This window comes from Oncorhynchus kisutch, linkage group LG10 (assembly GCF_002021735.2).
Source record: "Oncorhynchus kisutch isolate 150728-3 linkage group LG10, Okis_V2, whole genome shotgun sequence".
In the NCBI taxonomy this organism is placed as follows: Eukaryota; Metazoa; Chordata; class Actinopteri; order Salmoniformes; family Salmonidae; genus Oncorhynchus; species Oncorhynchus kisutch.
Genome location: NC_034183.2, coordinates 55,168,954 through 55,188,668, shown reverse-complemented (window position 1 = coordinate 55,188,668; position 19,715 = coordinate 55,168,954). Strand labels below are relative to the sequence as shown.

General features: G+C 42.3%; 1 protein-coding gene across 2 annotated transcripts in view; it reads left to right on the top strand.

Moving 5' to 3' along the window:
* The window catches only part of LOC109893361 (protein tweety homolog 3-like), a 60,232-nt gene that overhangs the window by 19,401 nt on the left and 21,116 nt on the right, over positions 1-19,715 (top strand). For both annotated transcript variants that reach the window (XM_020486559.2, XM_031834077.1), the window contains exons 3-6: positions 13,709-13,820; positions 14,058-14,278; positions 15,365-15,460; positions 19,348-19,420. In XM_020486559.2, the coding sequence (XP_020342148.1) occupies positions 13,709-13,820; positions 14,058-14,278; positions 15,365-15,460; positions 19,348-19,420 (502 nt within the window). The remainder of the gene's footprint in view (positions 1-13,708; positions 13,821-14,057; positions 14,279-15,364; positions 15,461-19,347; positions 19,421-19,715) is intronic.

Below are 19,715 nucleotides of genomic sequence, written 5' to 3'. Positions count from 1 at the left end.
AACCAGAAAATCATTCAAATAAAATCATTACCTTTGAAGAACTTCAGATGTTTTCAATGAGGAGACTCTCAGTTAGATAGCAAATGCTCCGTTTTTCCTGAAAGATGATTTGTTTAGGAGAAATTGCTCCGTTTGGTGCGTCACGTTTGGCTACCAAAAAAAAACGATAATTCAGTCTTCAAAACGCCAAACTTTTTTCCAAATTAACTCCATAATATCGACTGAAACATGGTAAACGTTGTTTAGAATCAATCCTCAAGGTGTTTTTCACACTTCATGTAATATCGTTCGTTGAAAGCCTTCTCTCTCCTCTCAATCACTGGATGACTGCGTGCAGCTTGTAGATTACGCACCAATTTAGACAAAGGACACCGGGCGGACCCCTGGTAAATGTAGTCTCTTATGGCCAATCTTCCAATGATATGCCTACAAATACGTCACAATGCTGCAGACACCTTGGAGAAACGATAGGAAGGGCAGGCTCATTCCCGGCACATTCACAGCCATATAAGGAGACAATAGAAAACAGAGCTTCGAAAATTCTGCCCATTTCCTGGTTGAAGTATCATCTTGGTTTCGCCTGTACCATGAGTTCTGTGGCACTCACAGATAATATCTTTGCAATTTTGGAAACCTTAGAGTGTTTTCTTTCCAAAGCTGCCAATTATATGCATAGTCGAGCATCTTTTCGTGACAAAATATTGCGCTTAAAACGGGCACTTTTTTTAATCCATAAATTAAAAGAGCGCCCCCTATATCCAAGAAGTTAACCTCCTCGGATTAGCCATGTTCACCATTACCCCTTAACCTCCTTGATTGGCCCTGTAAGCGTATTTCATGCATGATGGAGCAGTTTGTGCCTTTTTAATCTCCTTGATGCCTTTATCTAACACATTGCCAGCAGTCTTGCTCTGAGATCAATGAGCACCACCCACAGTGTCATATGTGACTGGTTTTAAGACCTCACGCATAGACTGCTGGAGGGAATTTATTAAGGGTTTAACGGTACATGTATTCGTACCGAACCTTTAAAAACACAGACATACATCTCTTGAGTACATTTCAGGCTATTCCATTAAAACAGCTAGAGCCTTTGCTCACGTGTTAATCAACATTTAAATTTGAATTGGCGCATATCGAACTGTCCTTTTCTGAGACGCTTAAGTGAATTATTTTTGTATGATGGCGAGTGGTGGGGTTGATTAACCAGAATTGGAGGGTCTTCATTCATCGTTTAAATCTCCAGTCTGGGAACATTTTGGCTTCCCAGTAGATTCCAGCGCCAATGGACAGAGAGTTGTGGATAAATGCTTAACAGTATGTCATTCTGCTCAAGGAGAATAGCCTATGCAGCTGCCAACACCTCATGTTGACACCCCAGTATACCGGAGCAAGACAGTAACGCTAAGAAATAACAACAACATCGTCTCCCCTCTGCATTCAAGCATTCTTTGGCAGCTGATTCTGACCTGGCCAAAGAAATTCCAAGAACGATTGGTAGACTGTTTTATTTTTTGCCGTCTTCGGTTTATAACCCCGGACATGCGCCCATTCACGGTGGTTGAGAATCGGGGGTTTCAGCCCCTCTTAAAAAATGCTCGAGCAACTATCATGGTGCGTTCATTACCAAGAGGGAAGGGTACATTTTATATTTACTGGGAAAAATCCACTTAAAGGGCCCTCCAACTGGTAATTAGTAGTTGGAACATTGTGAATGCTGAACATTGTGAATAGCATTTAATGTTCCCGCTGTACCGAAACCAAACTTAAACGTGACTCCAAAACCTCAATACGTACCGAACCGTGGGTTTGGAGGACCGTTAGACCCCTAGAATTTATGGATAGTTTACTCTGCCGGAGGCTGAGCTCTAAGGAGAGCAGAGCTGTGACATAATGGACTCAGGAGGTATTTGACACACACACACACAGACAGTCTGATGCTGCTTTTGTTTTTTACACCTCTCCCCTTCTGAACTGAGGATACAAGAGCAGACCTTCATTTGACATTGGACTTCACAAACGATGGGTTGCATGCTGTGGTCTGGGGATGACAGACAGGACCCCCACAATTCTTCTGAACTTTGACCTGTAAACTTAATCCCGTTGAGAAATTATTATTTTTGTGTAGGCAAACAACTTTTCTGCAGTGGAAGGGATGTAAGTGTTTAAGTTTGTGGTAGAGTGTAGCGTCTGAAAGCTGCTGGTTTAGTGTCTAACTACTGTGGTGAGATGGTATTCTCCTTACTTCATTGGAGCTCTCAATTGGAGGGTACTTGGGCACTTGCTGCTTTTCTTTAACCCCTTATCTGGTGTTAAGGATTTTTTTTAAACAATCTTGCATCTGTAAAATCTACTGAAGCAGAGAATGAGAGGTGCACAGGGTTAAAAGGCTTGAAACCACAAATCCCTCTAGGTACTTTCTGTAGTCTGCCTCAAATGAAATAACCCTCAGTCACTGATACTTTTTTTATGTCTAGGCTATTAGCTTTCCTTTCTTAGTCTAGGTTATCTAACTATTATACTTATATATTATATATCAACAGACAACGCTGCAATAAAAATCACATATGTTTAGTCTAACTAGGCCTAATCAAGGATAAGCCAGGTCTTTCTGGGATTCTCAATTAATTTCTTATGACTTCCTGGATTAACATATGTGGATTAATTATAGTGGGAGTGGTATTGATTTGTTTAAAGCTGATGAAGTGGTTGTTGTCTGACTGAGAGACGCTGTTATGAAGATGAGGACATATTTGATTCTATTTCTGGAGTAAATTGATGCCACAGAACACTGAATAAGTGGAACGAGGAAGTTGGTGAGGCATTGTTGTGTCATGTAATCTGTATGATTATGAACAGTGAAGAGTTCACAGAACATTTTTTGTGGTCATGTGATGGGTCTCAGCTGTTGAACGGCTCTTAGCTGTTATTTTTATTTATTTTATTTAACTAGGCAAGTCAACTGTTGAACAGCTCTAGACTGAACCACAACTTGTTTTAATGGCCAGCCATCCATATTTAGGCTTTAGTTTGCGTCATTGGTATACGCAAGTTCCTGTGCTGCACTGCAGTCAAAATTGCCATGGAATCATGGCAGTTTTCAGCATCTCTGTCTGAAATGTTTGTTCCTTACCAAACACCATGCCAACGTCCCTATGCTCTGGGATAGACATGATAGCCGTGAGCTTGTGAGGCCTCGTCTCTGCAGGTAGTCCTCAAGCAATGTACTGGAAAGTCATGAAAAAGTTAGGAAAACAAAGGATGTCCCACATTCAAACTGTGACAAATGAGCCCCCACCGTAGTTTCCATGGCAACATTCTCTCAGAGGCCATCTCAGGACACAGAAGAAGACCCAGAGGACTGGCTCAGAGCAGGCAGAGGGATACTCAAGGACTCAGGTCGTTTGGAGTTAGAACCCTTTGAATGACAATAAAATGGTGGTGCATTTTCAGGAATTAGGCTACCCCAAGAATTCTGCAAAAGTGTCAATCTTGCAGAGCTAATCACACTAGATGGCCTACTATATAGTATTCAAGATCCCAGACATTTTCCATACGCACAAAAAGCTTATTTCTCTCAAATATTGTGCGGAAATTTGTGTACATCCCAGTTAGTGAGCATTTCTCCTTTGTCATGTCAAGAAGCTGATTAAACGGCATGATCATTACACAGGTGCACCTTGTGCTGAGGACAATAAAATGTGCAGTGTTGTCACACAACACAATGCCACAGATGTCTAAAGTTTTGATGGAGCATGCAATTGGCATGCTGACTGCAGGAATGTCCAACGGAGCTGTTGCTAATTTCTCTACCACAAGCCATCTCCAACATTTTATAGAATTTGTCAGTACTGTGCTGAGTATTTATGTCTGTAATAAAGCCCTTTTTGTGGGGGAAAAACTCATTCTGATTGGCTGAGCATGGCTCCCATGGCTGCACCCCTGCCCAGTCATGTGAAATCTATAGATTATTGATTTATTTCAATTGACTGATTTCCTTCTATGAACTGTATCCCAATAAAATCTTTGAAATGTTGCATTTTATATTTTTGTACAGTATACTTCAATGGGATGGCAAAGTATCACATTGGGGTAAATGCTAAGGACAGTATGCCCTGTCACTATTAAAGAGTAGCTCTGTGTCTAGTACAGTGGGAAACCAGACCAAACTGTTGTCTGTTTCTGAGTCCTTCCTTCCAGAGTCCCTCCCAACCAATGATTTACACGGCTGTCTGGAAGAACGACAGGCGAGTCCACCCGCAGTCGCACAGACAAGCTTTGGAATCCCTGGGTCTCACAAAGGGTCATGTTCTGAGTGACAGATAAGTGAATGAACAGTGCTGTCTGTCAAAATAATGGACCTCGAATTCCTAGAAAAACCTTCCTTTTTTGATTATGCAGCCCCTTTGTGAGTGATCTCTGAAGACAAAGCTATTGGCCAGAATGGCCACTCTGGAGTGTCTGAGGTCTGGGGCACAGCCCCGTATTTATGACTGATGAAGGGTTTTTCGTCTTCTCACCTCAGTCTCCATCCGTCTGGGATAGGCACTTCCCAGCCTTCTGTTTCAAGGCGCTGGGACCCAGATGGAGGATGGTACCTCTCCCTGAACTGTAATTGCATCTCTGGCTGAATCTGAATGATGGATATCTCGCCTCCCTGAACCCCCAGTGAGTAATGACAGTCTGCATCTGCTGCTGCCATAACAGTGAGCTTCTGGAGTCTCTCTGCCTGCCTCTCTGGCTCTGCCCCTCCTGTGAGAACGAAACCATCCACATGATGCAAGTCTCTGCAAGCCCAGGCAGCTGAAAATATTTCTTCCCGGCTGTGGGAGTCTTATCGACTCCCATCTATGCTTGTAAGGAGAAGAGATTCACCGAAAACTCACTTCGCCCTGCCCTCCTTTCACAGGCTGAGAGGGTCTCTCCCCATTGGGAAGGAGCACAACCCATAATAAGCAGCGGAGGTATCATGAATTGAGCAAGACTACGCTCTGTGCTTAATGCTTTTGTATAATTAATGTGGTCTGTGCTAGGGAAGGGTCCGATTTAATCGCAAAAACGTTAGTTTTTGATCATTTGTGAGTGTACATTTTTTGCTGCAAAAAAGGTATAGGCCTATTTTAACATTGAAAAGGCTTTGCCTGAATTAACTCATGATGATCCATGATGTGACATTCCTACATACAAGTATATACCGTGACATTCAACATTCTTCATTTAATAAAACACACTTTTTAATATAGTTTTTATGATGTGTGCACTGTAAAAAAAACAGGGCGTGTAAATCGGTAGCCGATATGAACAAAACCTTTTAAACAGGTCAACATTCACAAAGCTGCTGGGCCAGACGGATTACCAGGACGTGTACCCCGAACCCCTCGCCAACAGCCAATGAAATTGCAGGGCGCCAAATTCAATCAACAGAAATCTCATAATTCAAATTTCTCAAACATACAAGTATTAGACACCATTTTAAAGATACAATTCTCCTTAATCCAACCACAGTGTCCGATTTCAAAAAAGCTTTTCGGCGAAAGCAAAACATATCATTATGTTAGGTCAGCAACTAGTCACAGAAAGCATACAGCAATTTCACGGTAAAGTCTACACTTGTTTAGTCAGCCACCAGTATTTAGTCAGCCACCAATTGTGCAAGTTCTCCCACTTAAAAAGATGAGAGGCCTGTAATTTTCATCATAGGTACACTTCAACTATGGCAGACAAAACGAGAAAAAAAATCCAGAAAATCACATTGTAGGATTTTTAATGAATTTATTTGCTAATTATGGTGGAAAGTAAGTATTTGGTCACCTACAAACAAGCAAGATTTCTGGCTCTCACAGACCTTCTTTAAGAGGCTCCTCTGTACTCCACTCGTTACCTGTATTAATGGCACCTGTTTGAACTTGTTATCAGTATAAAAGACACCTGTCCACAACCTCAAACAGTCACACTCCAAACTCCACTATGGCCAAGACCAAAGAGCTGTCAAAGGACACCAGAAACAAAATTGTAGACCTGCACCAGGCTTGGTTTGAAGAAATCAACTGTGGGAGCAATTATTAGGAAATGGAAGACATACAAGACCACTGATAATCTCCCTCGATCTGGGGCTCCACACAAGATCTCACCCCGTGGGGTCAAAATGATCACAAGAACGGTGAGCAAAAATCCCAGAACCACACGGGGGGACCTAGTGAATGACCTGCAGAGATCTGGGACCAAAGTAACAAAGCCTACCATCAGTAACACACTACGCCGCCAGGGACTCAAATCCTGCAGTGCCAGACGTGTCCCCCTGCTTAAGCCAGTACATGTCCAGGCCCTTCTGAAGTTTGCTAGAGAGCATTTGGATGATCCAGAAGAAGATTGGGAGAATATCATATGGTCAGATGAAACCAAAATATAACTTTTTGGTAAAAACTCAACACATCGTGTTTGGAGGATCAAGAATGCCCGAGTTTGCATCCAAAGAACACCATACCTACTGTGAAGCATGGGGGTGGAAACATCATGCTTTGGGGCTGTTTTTCTGCAAAGGGACCAGGACGACTGATCCGTGTAAAGGAAAGAATGAATGGGGCCATGTATCGTGAGATTTTGAGTGAAAACCTCCTTCCATCAGCAAGGGCATTGAAGATGAAATGTGACATGGTCTTTCAGCATGACAATGATCCCAAACACACCGCCCGGGCAACGAAGGAGTGGCTTCGGAAGAAGCATTTCAAGGTCCTGGAGTGGCCTAGCCAGTCTCCAGATCTCAACCCCATAGAAAGTCTTTGGAGGGAGTTGAAAGTCCGTGTTGCCCAGCAACAGCCCCAAAACATCACTGCTCTAGAGGAGATCTGCATGGAGGAATGGGTTGAAGTGTACCTATGATGAAAATTACAGGCCTCATCTTTTTAAGTGGGAGAACTTGCACAATACTTTTTTGCCCCACTGTATATATATTATATTATTTGAATAGTGAAAATATTTAAAATGCCCATCCCTAGTCTGTGTACATGGAAGCCTTTTTGGAAGGGGAGAAAACAAATCCATTCTTCCATTAATGATAGAAACAGTAACCAACGTAGTGGGTGGTTTTGTAACAGAGACCTGCTGTGGAGCCAAAGTGAATCTTAACTGTCATATGCACTTTGTGTTGTGTGTTTAATAATCTGCCAATAAAGATTTGGGAGGATGAGGAAACGGCTCCTTCAGCTTTAATTTAGAAGAGCTTTGTGTTGTGGGTTCAGCCCCCAGACCACCCAAACAAGTAAACAGTTTAGTCTGTTTCCTCTATTTGTTTAGTACTTCTCAGGTCATGGCATCATTGTCTACACAGAGGCCCAGCCAGGAGTCTCAAGGCGCTGAAATGGAAGTCGTTCTGCTCATCTAGGGACGCACAGATGGACACACACACAGACAGCAAACTGTAGACAGTCACTGTCTGTAGCTCGTACATAGATGATCAAAGCGGAAATAGGAAAGCAGCCGCAACCGCAGAGAAAAATGGCCTCGTGGCAGGAGAAAGAAGGAAGGACAGACAGACGGAGAGATATTAAAAAGGGCCGATAGCTTCTGCTCATGATCTTAGTCAGTGTTTTCCTGTTCGCCTGTTGACCACATGGAAAAAGAGGCCTCGGCTCTTCACGGATCCACCCAAATAAATGCAATAAGTCAGTTTAATGTATTGCGCTGCGTTCAAGGACACCTTTAAGAATCCAACCATCTGCTTTGTGCAGTTTATGTTCAGCATTGTGGAGGTGTGAACACAGCCTTAAAAAAAAAATCCAAGCAAAGCCTATTCTCTCATGTATAGATGAGACCATCATTGTAAATAAGAATTTCTTCTTAACTGACTTGCCTAGTTAAATAAAGGTTAAATATATAAAAAATATCTATAATAATTACTATTTAAGTAATCCTCTGGAATTTGACTGTTAGGCCAGATACTTGTATAAGCATGCAGTCTCAGAGGAGTCATGAGAAAGGGAAGAACAACATGAGAGCAGAGCGAAGAACTCCCACGCATACAGAAAACTGAAAAATGTCTTTACAAATGGAGGATGCCCAAGAGAGAGAGAGACATTAAAAGCTTCCATATCCCCAATAAAGAGTTAATTTATATGGGAGAGCTTGTGAAATCCAAGCATGAGCTTCTTTGCTGACTCAATTGTGGAATCTTCCTGTTTTTGTCACTGTAACACTGGGCTTCGCCGACTCCTGTTTTCACTTCCCCTGAGTTGGATCAGTTCAGAGCCATCTTGTTGGATTCAGCTGAAATCACTGCAGAGCGGCGCACAAAAGCATGGAGACTTGATGAGCATGTGGGCTGCATGACAATTACTCTCTCCCTGTGTGTCGTCGACTGTGTCGTCGTTTTGTGTGTGTGTGTGGTGAGAGCGCAAGCAAAGTGGGATTAGAGCAGTGAGTAAAAATGCCCTGTGCGGTATGTCAATTCAGTTTAATGCAACATGAATGACAGGCAGTGTAAGTTTATGGTCCAACTGTCATGAAACTTGAGAGAATCTTGATGCATTTTTTCCCCTCTTTTTTCTGAAGTCTTGCACAACGCTCATGATTTGAGGGAGTCCTCACAGTCACGTGCCCATCCTCTCTCACTCCTGTTACGTTTTGGCTGCGTAACTTGAGGTTGTCGAGATTAAAGGAGTTGTTGCTGCTTGCCTAATTTAAGATGATGGAAATCCCAGGCAATAGCCTAGGAAGCAGAACTGCCTTTCATGTAAATCCGTTTTTAGGCTTGACATTGAGTATGCGATAACATCTCTCTGGTTTGTCTTCAGCCTGCTATAAACGCACTGTGCTGGTCGATGACAGGGAGATGGAACTCATATGTCATTTCTGGCAATGTCTTTTTGAACACCCAAACGTAAAGCACTTAAAAAGTCATGTTACAAACTCAAACTATCAGGGCTAGAGGTCGACCGATTAATCGGAATGGCCAATTAATTAGGGCCGATTTCAAGTTTTCATAACAATCGGAGATCTGTATTTTTGGACACTGATTTGGCCTAATTCTATTTTTTTACACCTTTTTATTTAAAATGTATTTAACTAGGCAAGTCAGTTTAGAACACATTCTTATTTTCAATGACGGCCTAGGAACGGTGGGTTAACTGCCTTGTTCAGGGACAGAACGACAGATTTTCACCTTGTCAGATAATGGGATCCAATCTTGCAACCTTACAGTTAACTAGTCCAACGCTATAACCACCTGCCTCTCGTTGCACTCCACGAGGAGACTGCCTGTTACACGAATGCAAGTCAAGGTAAGTTTCTAGCTAGCATTAAACTTATCTTATAAAAAACAATCAATCATAATCACTAGTTAACTACACATGGTTGTTGATATTACTAGTTTATCTAGCGTGTCCTGCTTTGCATATAATCTGACTCAGCATACAAGTATCTGACTGAGCGGTGGTAGGCAGCAGCAGGATTGTAAGCATTCATTCAAACAGCACCTTCGTGCGTTTTGCCAGCAGCTCTTCGTTGTGCGTCAAGCATTGCGCTGTTTATGACTTCAAGCCTATCAACAACTCCCGAGATGAGGCTGGTGTAGCCGATGTGAAATAGCTAGCTAGTTAGCGTGTTGCGCGCTAATAGCGTTTCAACCGTCACTCGCTCTGAGACTTGGGAGTGGTTGTTCCCCTTGCTCTGCATGGGTAACGCTGCTTCGAGGTTGGCTGTTGTCGTTGTGTTCCTGGTTCGAGCCCAGGGAGGAGTGAGGAGAGGGACGGAAGCTATACTGTTACCCTGGCAATACTAAAGTGCCTATAAGAACATCCAATCCAATAGTCAAAGGTTAACCTCTAGTGACACCCCATCCCGTGAACGGGACCGTTGTCATCATCTGACACGAATTAGCATAACGCAACAGACTTTAAAAAAAAAAAATATTCCTATTCATGAATATCACAAGTGAAATATATTGGAACACAGCTTAGCCTTTTGTTAATCACCCTGTCATCTCAGATTTTCAAAATATGCTTTACAGCCAAAGTTAGACAAGCATTTGTTTAAGTTTATCAATAGCCTAGCATAGCATTGTGCCTTGCTAGCAGCAGGCAACCTTGTCACGAAAATCAGAAAAGCAATCAAATTAAATCGTTTACCTTTGATGAACTTCAGATGTTTTCACTCACGAGACTCCCAGGTAGATAGCCAAAGATAAATTTTGTAGGCGAAATAGCTTCGTTTGTTCTTCACATTTGGCTGAGAAATCGACCGGAATTTGCGGTCACGACAACGCCAAAAAAGATTCAAAATTAGCTCCATAATATCGACAGAAACATGGCAAATGTTATTTATAATCAATCCTCAAGGTGTTTTTCAAATATTAATTTGATAATATATCAACCGGGACAATTGGTTTCTCAGTAGAAGAATAATGGCTACCTCTGTATTTTACGCAAGAATTTCTCTGGGAGCATCAGGCGACCACTTGCGCAATGAAGCCGCCTACGGGTATTCTTCAACATAAATGCGTAAAACTACGTCACAATGCTGTAGACACCTTGGGGAATACGTAGAAAGCGTAATCTGGTTGATAGGGCATTCACAGCTCAATAGGGACGCATCGGAACGCAGGGCTTTCAAAAGATGAGTCACTTCCGGATTGGATTTTTCTCAGGCTTTCGGCTGTAACATCAGTTCTGTTATACTCACAGACAATATTTTTACAGTTTTGGAAACTTTAGAGTGTTTTCTATCCTAAGCTGTCAATTATATGCATATTCTAGCATCTTGTCCTGACAAAATATCCCGTTTAATTTGGGAACGTTATTTTTCCAAAAATGAAAATACTGCCCCCTAGTACCAACAGGTTAATGAAATACAAATGGTATAGAGGGAAATAGTCCTATAATTCCGATCATAACTACAACCTAAAACTTCTTACCTGGGAATATTGAAGACTCATGTTATAAGGAACCACCAGCTTTCATATGTTCTCATGTTCTGAGCAAGGAATTTAAACATTAGCTTTCTTACATGGCACATATTGCACTTTCACTTTCTTCTCCAAAACTTTGGTTTTTGCATTATTTAAACCAAATTGAACATGTTTCATTATTTATTTGAGGCTAAATTGATTTTATTGATGTATTATAATAAGTTAAAATAAGTGTTCATTCATTATTGTTGTAATTGTCATTATTACAAATAAATAATAAAAAATGGCCGATTTAATCGGTATCAGCTTTTTTTAAACCAACAAACTAGTGGGGCTGTTGTGTATTTAATCCCTGCCTGTTTTTCCTGTTCGAAGTTTCCACCACAGTTTACCAGTCCCCAGAGGGAGATGTGCTTTGTTTGCCCTGATCACAAACCCATAGCTCCAGCTCACCTTTCCATCCTTCAGAGTACGAGAGGAAGAGATTGCCCTAGTTAGCAGCAGATCAGGAAATTGCCAATCCCATCCACTCATTTGATGCAGGGTGAAGAGGAGTGGACTGGCTCCCATTTTAACAGGAGGTGTTTCTCTTGTCAACATGCCATTTGATTTAATCCCCTCTGATGTCAGATGCTCTTGTGTAAAGAGGACTGGGGAGAGGGACTGGGGATGTTATGTCACAGGCATGAAGGGGGGGTGATTTTATGCAGGGGGTGATTGAAAGTCTTTCTCCAGGTTTGTTCTGAGGTAGTTTACCTTGCCGTGTGTCTATAATGATTGACTCTGCTTCTTTCTCTCCTCCCTGAGGTAATTGTCGTATTGTACAGCTTTAACTTTGCTCAAAAGTGGTTGCCATGGCAATGTCATAAGTCATTGATGGTGCGTCAATGTGATATCACTGTTGCTGTGGCTGAATCGTAGAATTCAGTTCGACTCTGTGTTTAGAGATATTCTCATCTGTCGTTGAAGATGCTCTACTTCAACTGAGACACTATGTTGAGTAAGCCTAGTGTCTGTTGATGTAGCCTAGTTATTGCTGCAGCCTTAAATGCATGACACTCAAACTTCTCTTTTGAAATGTTCAAGGTTTTGTTTACGACTACTGCAATGGCCTGGTCTTGGCTCCATTGGTGCTGAACAAGCTAGATGTTTATCAATGCCAGAGGAACCCTTTGTTTGGCCTTACCCCAGACTCACACCCTATACAGATCATCCTGGCAGATGTACTGCCTTGCAGGAATGATGGGAACTCTGCTACGGCTGCAGAAAACCATGTAACCATAGCCTTAGGAAGATCAACTGAACGTACCTGCTGTTAACATACTGTAGGATAATGACAGTGAAGCTTTGACATCCTGCAATACAATGTTAAAAGCCAGTCTGTTTGACCAGAACATCTCTTTTGATACACTGCCCTCAGACCTTCCATCTTGCTTGTACAGTCCCTCCAACTGCCGTATAATGATGTCATCATGATATCGGCCTATTTGCTTTAGTTTATAGCGCTGAAGGACTCTCTGTATGGAGCCTGTCCTCCATCTGATGTCACGTGTTTGTGAACTGTAAATGGACTATCCTTCACATGGAACACTCCTCCAGTTTGCATGTGTTCAGCTGAGAGTGGCCATATGGTCAATAGGCTATTGTTTGGGCTGGCTGTGTGGCTCGGCAGTCTCTCAGTTAGCAGGGAGGCCGTGATTGTGACGCCTATTCAACTGCTCACAAGGGGACGGAATTAGAGAATATTGATTATTATTTTAATTATGTTAATATTGTAAATCTCCAAAGTAAGCTTTGGCAATATGTGCATTTTTACGTCATGCCGATAAAGCAAATTGAATTGAGAGAGAGAGAGATATAGTGACCCCTGGTGGTGAGGTATTTGTTTCCCAAAGGGGAAAGAGGTTAAAAGTAGTGACAACTCCTCCTTAGACAAGGATACCCCCTGATATCATTCTCATTGTTGATACAAATAATGACCCCCCCCCCCCCCCCCCCCCCACACACACACATGTATTGAGCAACAGTCTCTCTCACCAGGTCTTCAGTTCCTTACGAATTTCTTGGGTTTCACTGTTGAGCAAAATTCAATTGCATTCTAATCTAAAGGACAACACAGACTTCTAAAAGCCAGCTGGTAGTAGTTTTTAGTAGGTAGCTAATATTTGGAATGTTAATGTAAGTAATTAGATATTCAGTGTTGGATATTGCCACCTCTAATGCATTTGATTCCACTTGTTTATAGGTTAGCTCATTGGTCCCCATGCCTGTCTTGACCAGTGGTTCCCAACCTTTTTTGGCTACGGTACCACCATCTGAATTTTGCTCTGCCCAGAGTACCCCTGAAGTGTCCCCTAATGTGCATTTTTACCAGTAGACCTATGGTCTCACGAGTCTTCTCAAGTACCCCCTGTGGATAGACCAAGTACCCCCAGGGCTCCTGGTTGGGAACCACTGGTCTAGCACTAGCTGGGAGGCAGTAGGTCTTTGTGATTGCCAGGGCGGCTCCCCCTATAATCTCCGACCTCCATGAATGGGCAAGGGTTGATCTCCTGTGTCAGTGCAACCTTTGTCAGCTCTATGGTGGGGCTCTGGGCATTGCTGACCCATTCCTCTTGGTTGCTATGGATTCTGTATAGAGAGGCTTTCTGCTGGAGCTCAATGCTGCCTGTTCAGTGGCATCTATCCCTGGCAGGAGTTGACGCAGGGTTCACATGCCTACCCGCTTCGTCTGTCTGTCTGCCGTGCTATGCCGACCTCTCTTCCTCCTCCTAACTGCTTCCTCTCCTCCCCTTTGTCTCCTTTCAGCGCCGGCATTGCTGTTGGTTTCTATGGGAACGGAGAGACCTGTGACGGAGTGAACAGGCTGACGTACTCCCTGCGCCACGCCAACCGCACGGTGGCAGGAGTGCAGAAACTGGTAATGCTCAGAATTCTGATTGAAACAATGACACCCCAGCAAAATCTCTACTGTCACAGCCATAACATGGGCTGGGTCCACCATTCAGTCATCATACTGTTGGTCACTATAAGAAGCAGTGATTCCCCTGCTAACCCCACGTAGATACGATATAATAAACACTATTGATTTTGTCTATCCCCATAAGGAGTGGGTTGTTTGTGACTTTGGGTGTCCCTCCCTGTGCCTACTACCTAGGTATCAGATGGCACGGGCTCCCTGAAGCAGACGGTGGATGGCAGTCTGGGGCAGCTGGAGGGCCAGTACGCCAAGCACACAGACTATCTGTCTATCATCCAGAAACTGCAGGGTCAGCTGGACGAGCTGGTGAGGCAGATGGTGGAGATCCCCTTCTGGGGCAACAGAGACATCTCCCTGGAGGAGCTGGCCGTCAACATCGAGCTCTACGACTGGTACAGGTGAGAGATGGACAGACTTGGGAGGCTCAATATATGACATCTCAGGACATAAAATGTATATTGTTCACCAAAACCGTTACCAGAACTGAGGCCTGTTTGTTTTAGTACATCGTTTGTCTATTGTAGGTGAATGTAGTTGGAGTTTGTTTTCCTGTCTTATTGTATTTTTCATTGCTTGTATTTCAAGTTGGGGATGAGGGAGTTTTTATTATTACCGTAGCTACTTTTGCTGCTGCCTCATTTACATACAGGAGCTCACAGCAACCTGGGTTTAATGGAGTGTGAACAGAACTACACAGCTTCTACTCTGAGAGGAATCCTGCACTACAGGATTAGCAATTTACACGACCAGTACGTCATCCCTCGTAGATGTATGTTTATGCTGGTGTCGTGCTGCATAATTCTACTGCCAGGCCTTTTAGAGAGAGAATCATCTCAGTTGATACTCAGAAAAAGCTAATATGAACCAGATCAGAGCTCCGATTTTTCTGGGAAAACCCTTCGAATGAACCACGTAGTGGGAGGAGACACTGGATGAAACACACAACACAGTCCTCCCTCCTGTAACTCGTGTTAACAACCCTGCAGTGTAAAAGAGTTTATATATCCTCAGTACATTTCACAGTTAGATAGTTAATCTCTCTCCTGGTGAGGCCGTCCAGCCAGCCAGTCAGTGATGGTTGGATCTGTATGAATGTCGTTAACGGAGACGGCTGCAGTCAACAGTGGAAACGCCTTTACAGTTAAATCAGTCTGATTCAGCAGCCGGCTCTCCCTGCTACTTCCTCTCGACATCTCAAACACTTCCTCCCTCAGCATCTCGCAGGGGAAGTGGTCTTCAGATCACATATTTTTGTTTGATGTATGTTTGAAGCCATCCCCATGTTTGTATCCTTTTGATTTCTTTAGCAGTACCGATGTAATTTGTACACTGGTCATAGATAACGTCTCATTTTTTTCTTGCTGTACTGTGCTGCATTTGTCAGCAGGTGTTGGGGTTTCTTCAGTCAGTCTGTCTATAGTTCTGTTGTGTTTGTGGTTGAGTGTTGGTTTCGTGACTGTTGTTGTTGTTGTTTTCCACCTCAGGTGGCTGGGCTACTTAGGCCTGCTGCTTTTCAATATCCTCATCTGCCTGCTGGTGCTGTTTGGCCTCATTCGCAACTCCAAGGGAACACTTATTGGGTGAGTCCTACCATGTGAGGGAGTGAACCAAAAAGAACTGTGGGGAGCGGGACCATATTCTGCTAGGTCATATATTTATAGCAATTGTCATGCTATTGAAATATTTAAATCAAATGAAAGCCTCCAATGTGTCAGAGGTTTTATCTCATGTATCACTTTGTACGCCCGTTGCAAATTACGTTTGACTGTACGCTGAATAACCTTGTCATTGCGATTATGTGAGACGAATTCACGCTTCATAAAGTGTCAGCCAGTCACAGTCCATTTGGCACGTGCTTTAAAACTAACCTCTCAGAAAAGTCCTCTGTCTCAACTCTTGACAACTCTGCAGGACCGTACGTTAGATCCTTTTTAAAAGGCATCAAGGACACAAGCTCAGCGCTGCCTGCCCTCCTCTACAGTCCCTCCCCTTCTATTTAATTTAATGATCTGTGTCTGTGGATACAGTGGGGTCAGTTTGGGTGGCTCATTGTCATGTGAGTCAGTTCCAGAGCATTGGGCTTCATGGTTCCCCCAGGTCCCCCTCTCCTATCCCTCCTATGTCCTTTCATCTCACACATCCTCAGTGAATCATACCCAGGTCATCCTCAAGCCCTGCCCAGAGACCAATGAAGGGGTACTTCCTCTGACATAATTAAACCTAACTCTCCTTGTGAGATGAGGGAAACATTATCCCAAGTCCCTGTGGGTGTTTAGGGTTGAAATCAAGGTTTCCTTTTTTATAGCTCAACATTAAACCCATCAGCATTTTATTTAGATCAGTCAAAATGTGTAATAGCCTTCGTTTGGGGTTAAAGCTAAGCAACTCCCAGTCCCAGGCAATGTTCCCAAATTTTTTTTTGCGGCATTGAGAACATTTTTGTCTCCTTGGTGCAAACTTGAATGTTTTGAAAATTCTGTGCAACTTCCAGTGCATTTTTACTGTGTGAACTGAGGCTGTACCCAGTTTTTTTGGTTAATTTTAACAGTGGCCAAGTTGGGCTACTTGTGGCCTACTGTCGCTGTTTGATCATAATGTTGGCCTACCAGAGTGGCCTACCATTAAAAAAAAACTATGGAGAAAATGCATCCCATAACATTTTAGCATGGAATAACAATTGAAATACCTGTTCTATCATACAGGCCTACATTCCATGAGACTTTTGAAAACATGCAGGGCTTGACATTAACCTGTTTTGGCTACTTGTCCTTCAGACAAGGAGGTGTCTGGAACTGTTGTTGTATTGTGTTTGATGCAAAAGGCCACTTTACAAAATAAAATGGATTAGACAAAAATGTATGCTACCCTCTGCAATATTGCCTACTTAGCTTATTCAAGACTGTCTTAAAATACAATATTGAAGCCATAAAAAAAATGTGATCTTTACCTGACTCGCTTTTGAAAGAGTGCTAGAAATGTACACATTTTGTGAAGGCTGGGAATTGCCAAGGACCTCACAATACAATGTTTCATGGTTAGGTGCCAATATGATATGTATTGCGATTCTCACGATTCTATATGTATTAGTGATTCGATACTGTCATTTTATTGCGTTCAGAACATATTGCTCACAAGGGAGAGCCATGAGAAAATGAGTTTGGAAATAAAAGTGCATAAAACAAATGGGTTCCCTGTTAATGAAGAAGATGGAGAATCAGCTATGAAGGACAAGTACTGGAGTTGTGCAGGTACAGCCAACTGGCGCAAAAATAATGATTGTCAAAACGATACGAAATATCATAAATAATATATCGGATATGTAACTCTATCGATTTCTTTTCCCCATCAATAGTTTTGTGCTCTTGTAGGAAACAATCACTCCTTTATTGCTTACCAAAAATGTGCTACAGTATAATTTGGCAAAAAAACTCTAACTATCAAAGAATAGGCCTATGAACAAATGTGCTAGAGCTATCCCCGACGGGGATTTTTAATTTTTTTTAAATAATAAACGTTGTCGCCCGAGAGTCGTCTGTTCTTTCGACCAATCTATTGTATTTTTCATAAATAGACATCCTATGTGTGTTAATCAAATCAACGATATGCACTGAGCTTGTCTGATGCTTTAAGCACACTGTTTGATTAAATAATTAAGACACACATATGACTAGAGGGAGTCCGACCGCAATTGATTTGATTGTGCCAGACTTGCTGCTCTAACATCAACAGAGTTTATCGATCTGTCCGTGTTGTTGAAGATGCAACATAATTACAACCATTTCTGACTGAAAAGTCTTAAGTCTGTTACTTAAATCCCTAATTTGTTTAGGAAAAACATTCCCTACTTGCTTGACCCTTGCTCTTAACGTGACACGTGTATGCATCGGATGCATGTGACCAATAGGGCCTAACCTATAGCATATCATAATTACATCAATCAATTTGTTATAACAAACTCTGAACACCTTAACACGTGACAGCAAAAGGGATGCAGAGGACATGACAAATAAAATTGAAACAGGAATGTTTACTGGTTGCTCAGGAGGTAAAGGGGAAGTCAGATGTATGGAATAAATGTGACTAGTTGTGGAAAATACTAGAGAGCAAGAAAAAGAAGGTAAGGAGCAAGCACTGAGTGCTTTATTTTATTTTTTAACTAAAATGCTTGATTGCATTTCAAGTAATTAATGACCTGTATGCTGTGCGATGACATGAACAGCTGAATGATTGATTGATACAGTACTGTAGCCTATTTAACTATTGAAATATAGTCCTAAGTAAGTTACGGTATTAAGACTAAACAGGGGGTGCTCTTAGGCAAGCATTCTAATGACATTACTTATTATTATTATAATGATGATCATAATAGTAATAATAACAAGGAGATCAAGAAAAGGGAGGGTTGTTATTATTATGATTATAAATGTGATTTTCCTGACAATTTGGAACTGTGTAAACACTAAATAAATGATAAATAATACCAGAGAGGCTGTTCTAACGGAAAAAAAATATGTAAAGACTTTATTACAGCATAGCAAAGTTTAAAAAACAGCCGGATCTGTGAAATTGTTTATCCGACTTGTTGTGGTTGCGTGAGGCTTGGTGCTCACGGACTCAGTAGGCTATTAAGCAAACACTCAAACAGGCAACAGAAACAGGATCTGTCTTATTTATATATATATATATGGATGATTTATAAAGCCAATCCCATTTAACATTTAGGGCTATTGATTATAGACCTTATTAAGTTTCTTCTCTCCTCACTTTTCTTAGTCAATTAAGGCAAGAGCTGTTTTCTCGTCTCCAAACTCTGCTGCTGCCTCCCACATATGCTGGCTAACATTGCTATTATGCACATAGCAACAAGGTTTAGGAAAAGCACCAATTCAACAGCGTACTGATATTTCAGAACCACGGACAGCGACCACTATCCGACGCGGGAGAAAGCGCATTTGTTGTAAAGTAATATTTTTATTAGTGTTGCACCATTGTTCTTAGGTAATATAACCATATACAATATCAGTAGCACGTCTTAGTGATGGACTGTGCCATCCCCACTGCTTCCACAATGGATTAGTCCACACAGACAGGTGCCAATCAGACAGATGTCTTGTAGACAATGATGATAAATAAAAACGAAAGAAATCCCTAAAATGTGAATCAAAAGTGCATCAACTTGAGGTCGCTGGTGCCTGTCAATGCAATATAGAATCCTCCTCCGATGCACTCTGCCTATAACAAAATCTCACTTTTTTTCCTGGTATGTTGCATTGAAAAGGACATATTATGTTGATTCGATCACAATTCCCACAGTAGTGGGAAACGTTGCAAGTGTAAACTAACGGGGTGATTCTGTCGTAAAGTTGAGTGAAGTTCAATCTCGTGCGCCTCTGTGCGGGCTGGTATGTCTTCTGGGTAGCAGTCCTGTTCTAACCTTTGTCCTCCCTCTCTCTGTCTCCTTCCCCAGAGTGTGTCTTCTGGGCATCCTGGCTCTGGTTATCAGCTGGGCCTCCCTGGGTCTGGAGTTGGCTGTGTCTGCCGTGAGTGTCTCCATGGGAACATGGCTCTATATCTCTATGTTGAGGCTTGGAACCCAGAGCTCAGTCCCAGTAGTGTGGGAGTTAGAACCTGTACAACCTTTTACCTGAATCACTGCAGTGGGCCAGCTGACACTGAACAAAAAAGAATGTTTGGCATGAGCTACTTTTATCAGTATGATTCATGGAGTTAGGTTTGTTAACACTTGCCAAGTTTATCTAGGGACAATTGCGAGGCAGACTAGCTACTACAATTTATAGCTGGTACAGTGTGCCGTTCATTGTGCGCGGCATGCCT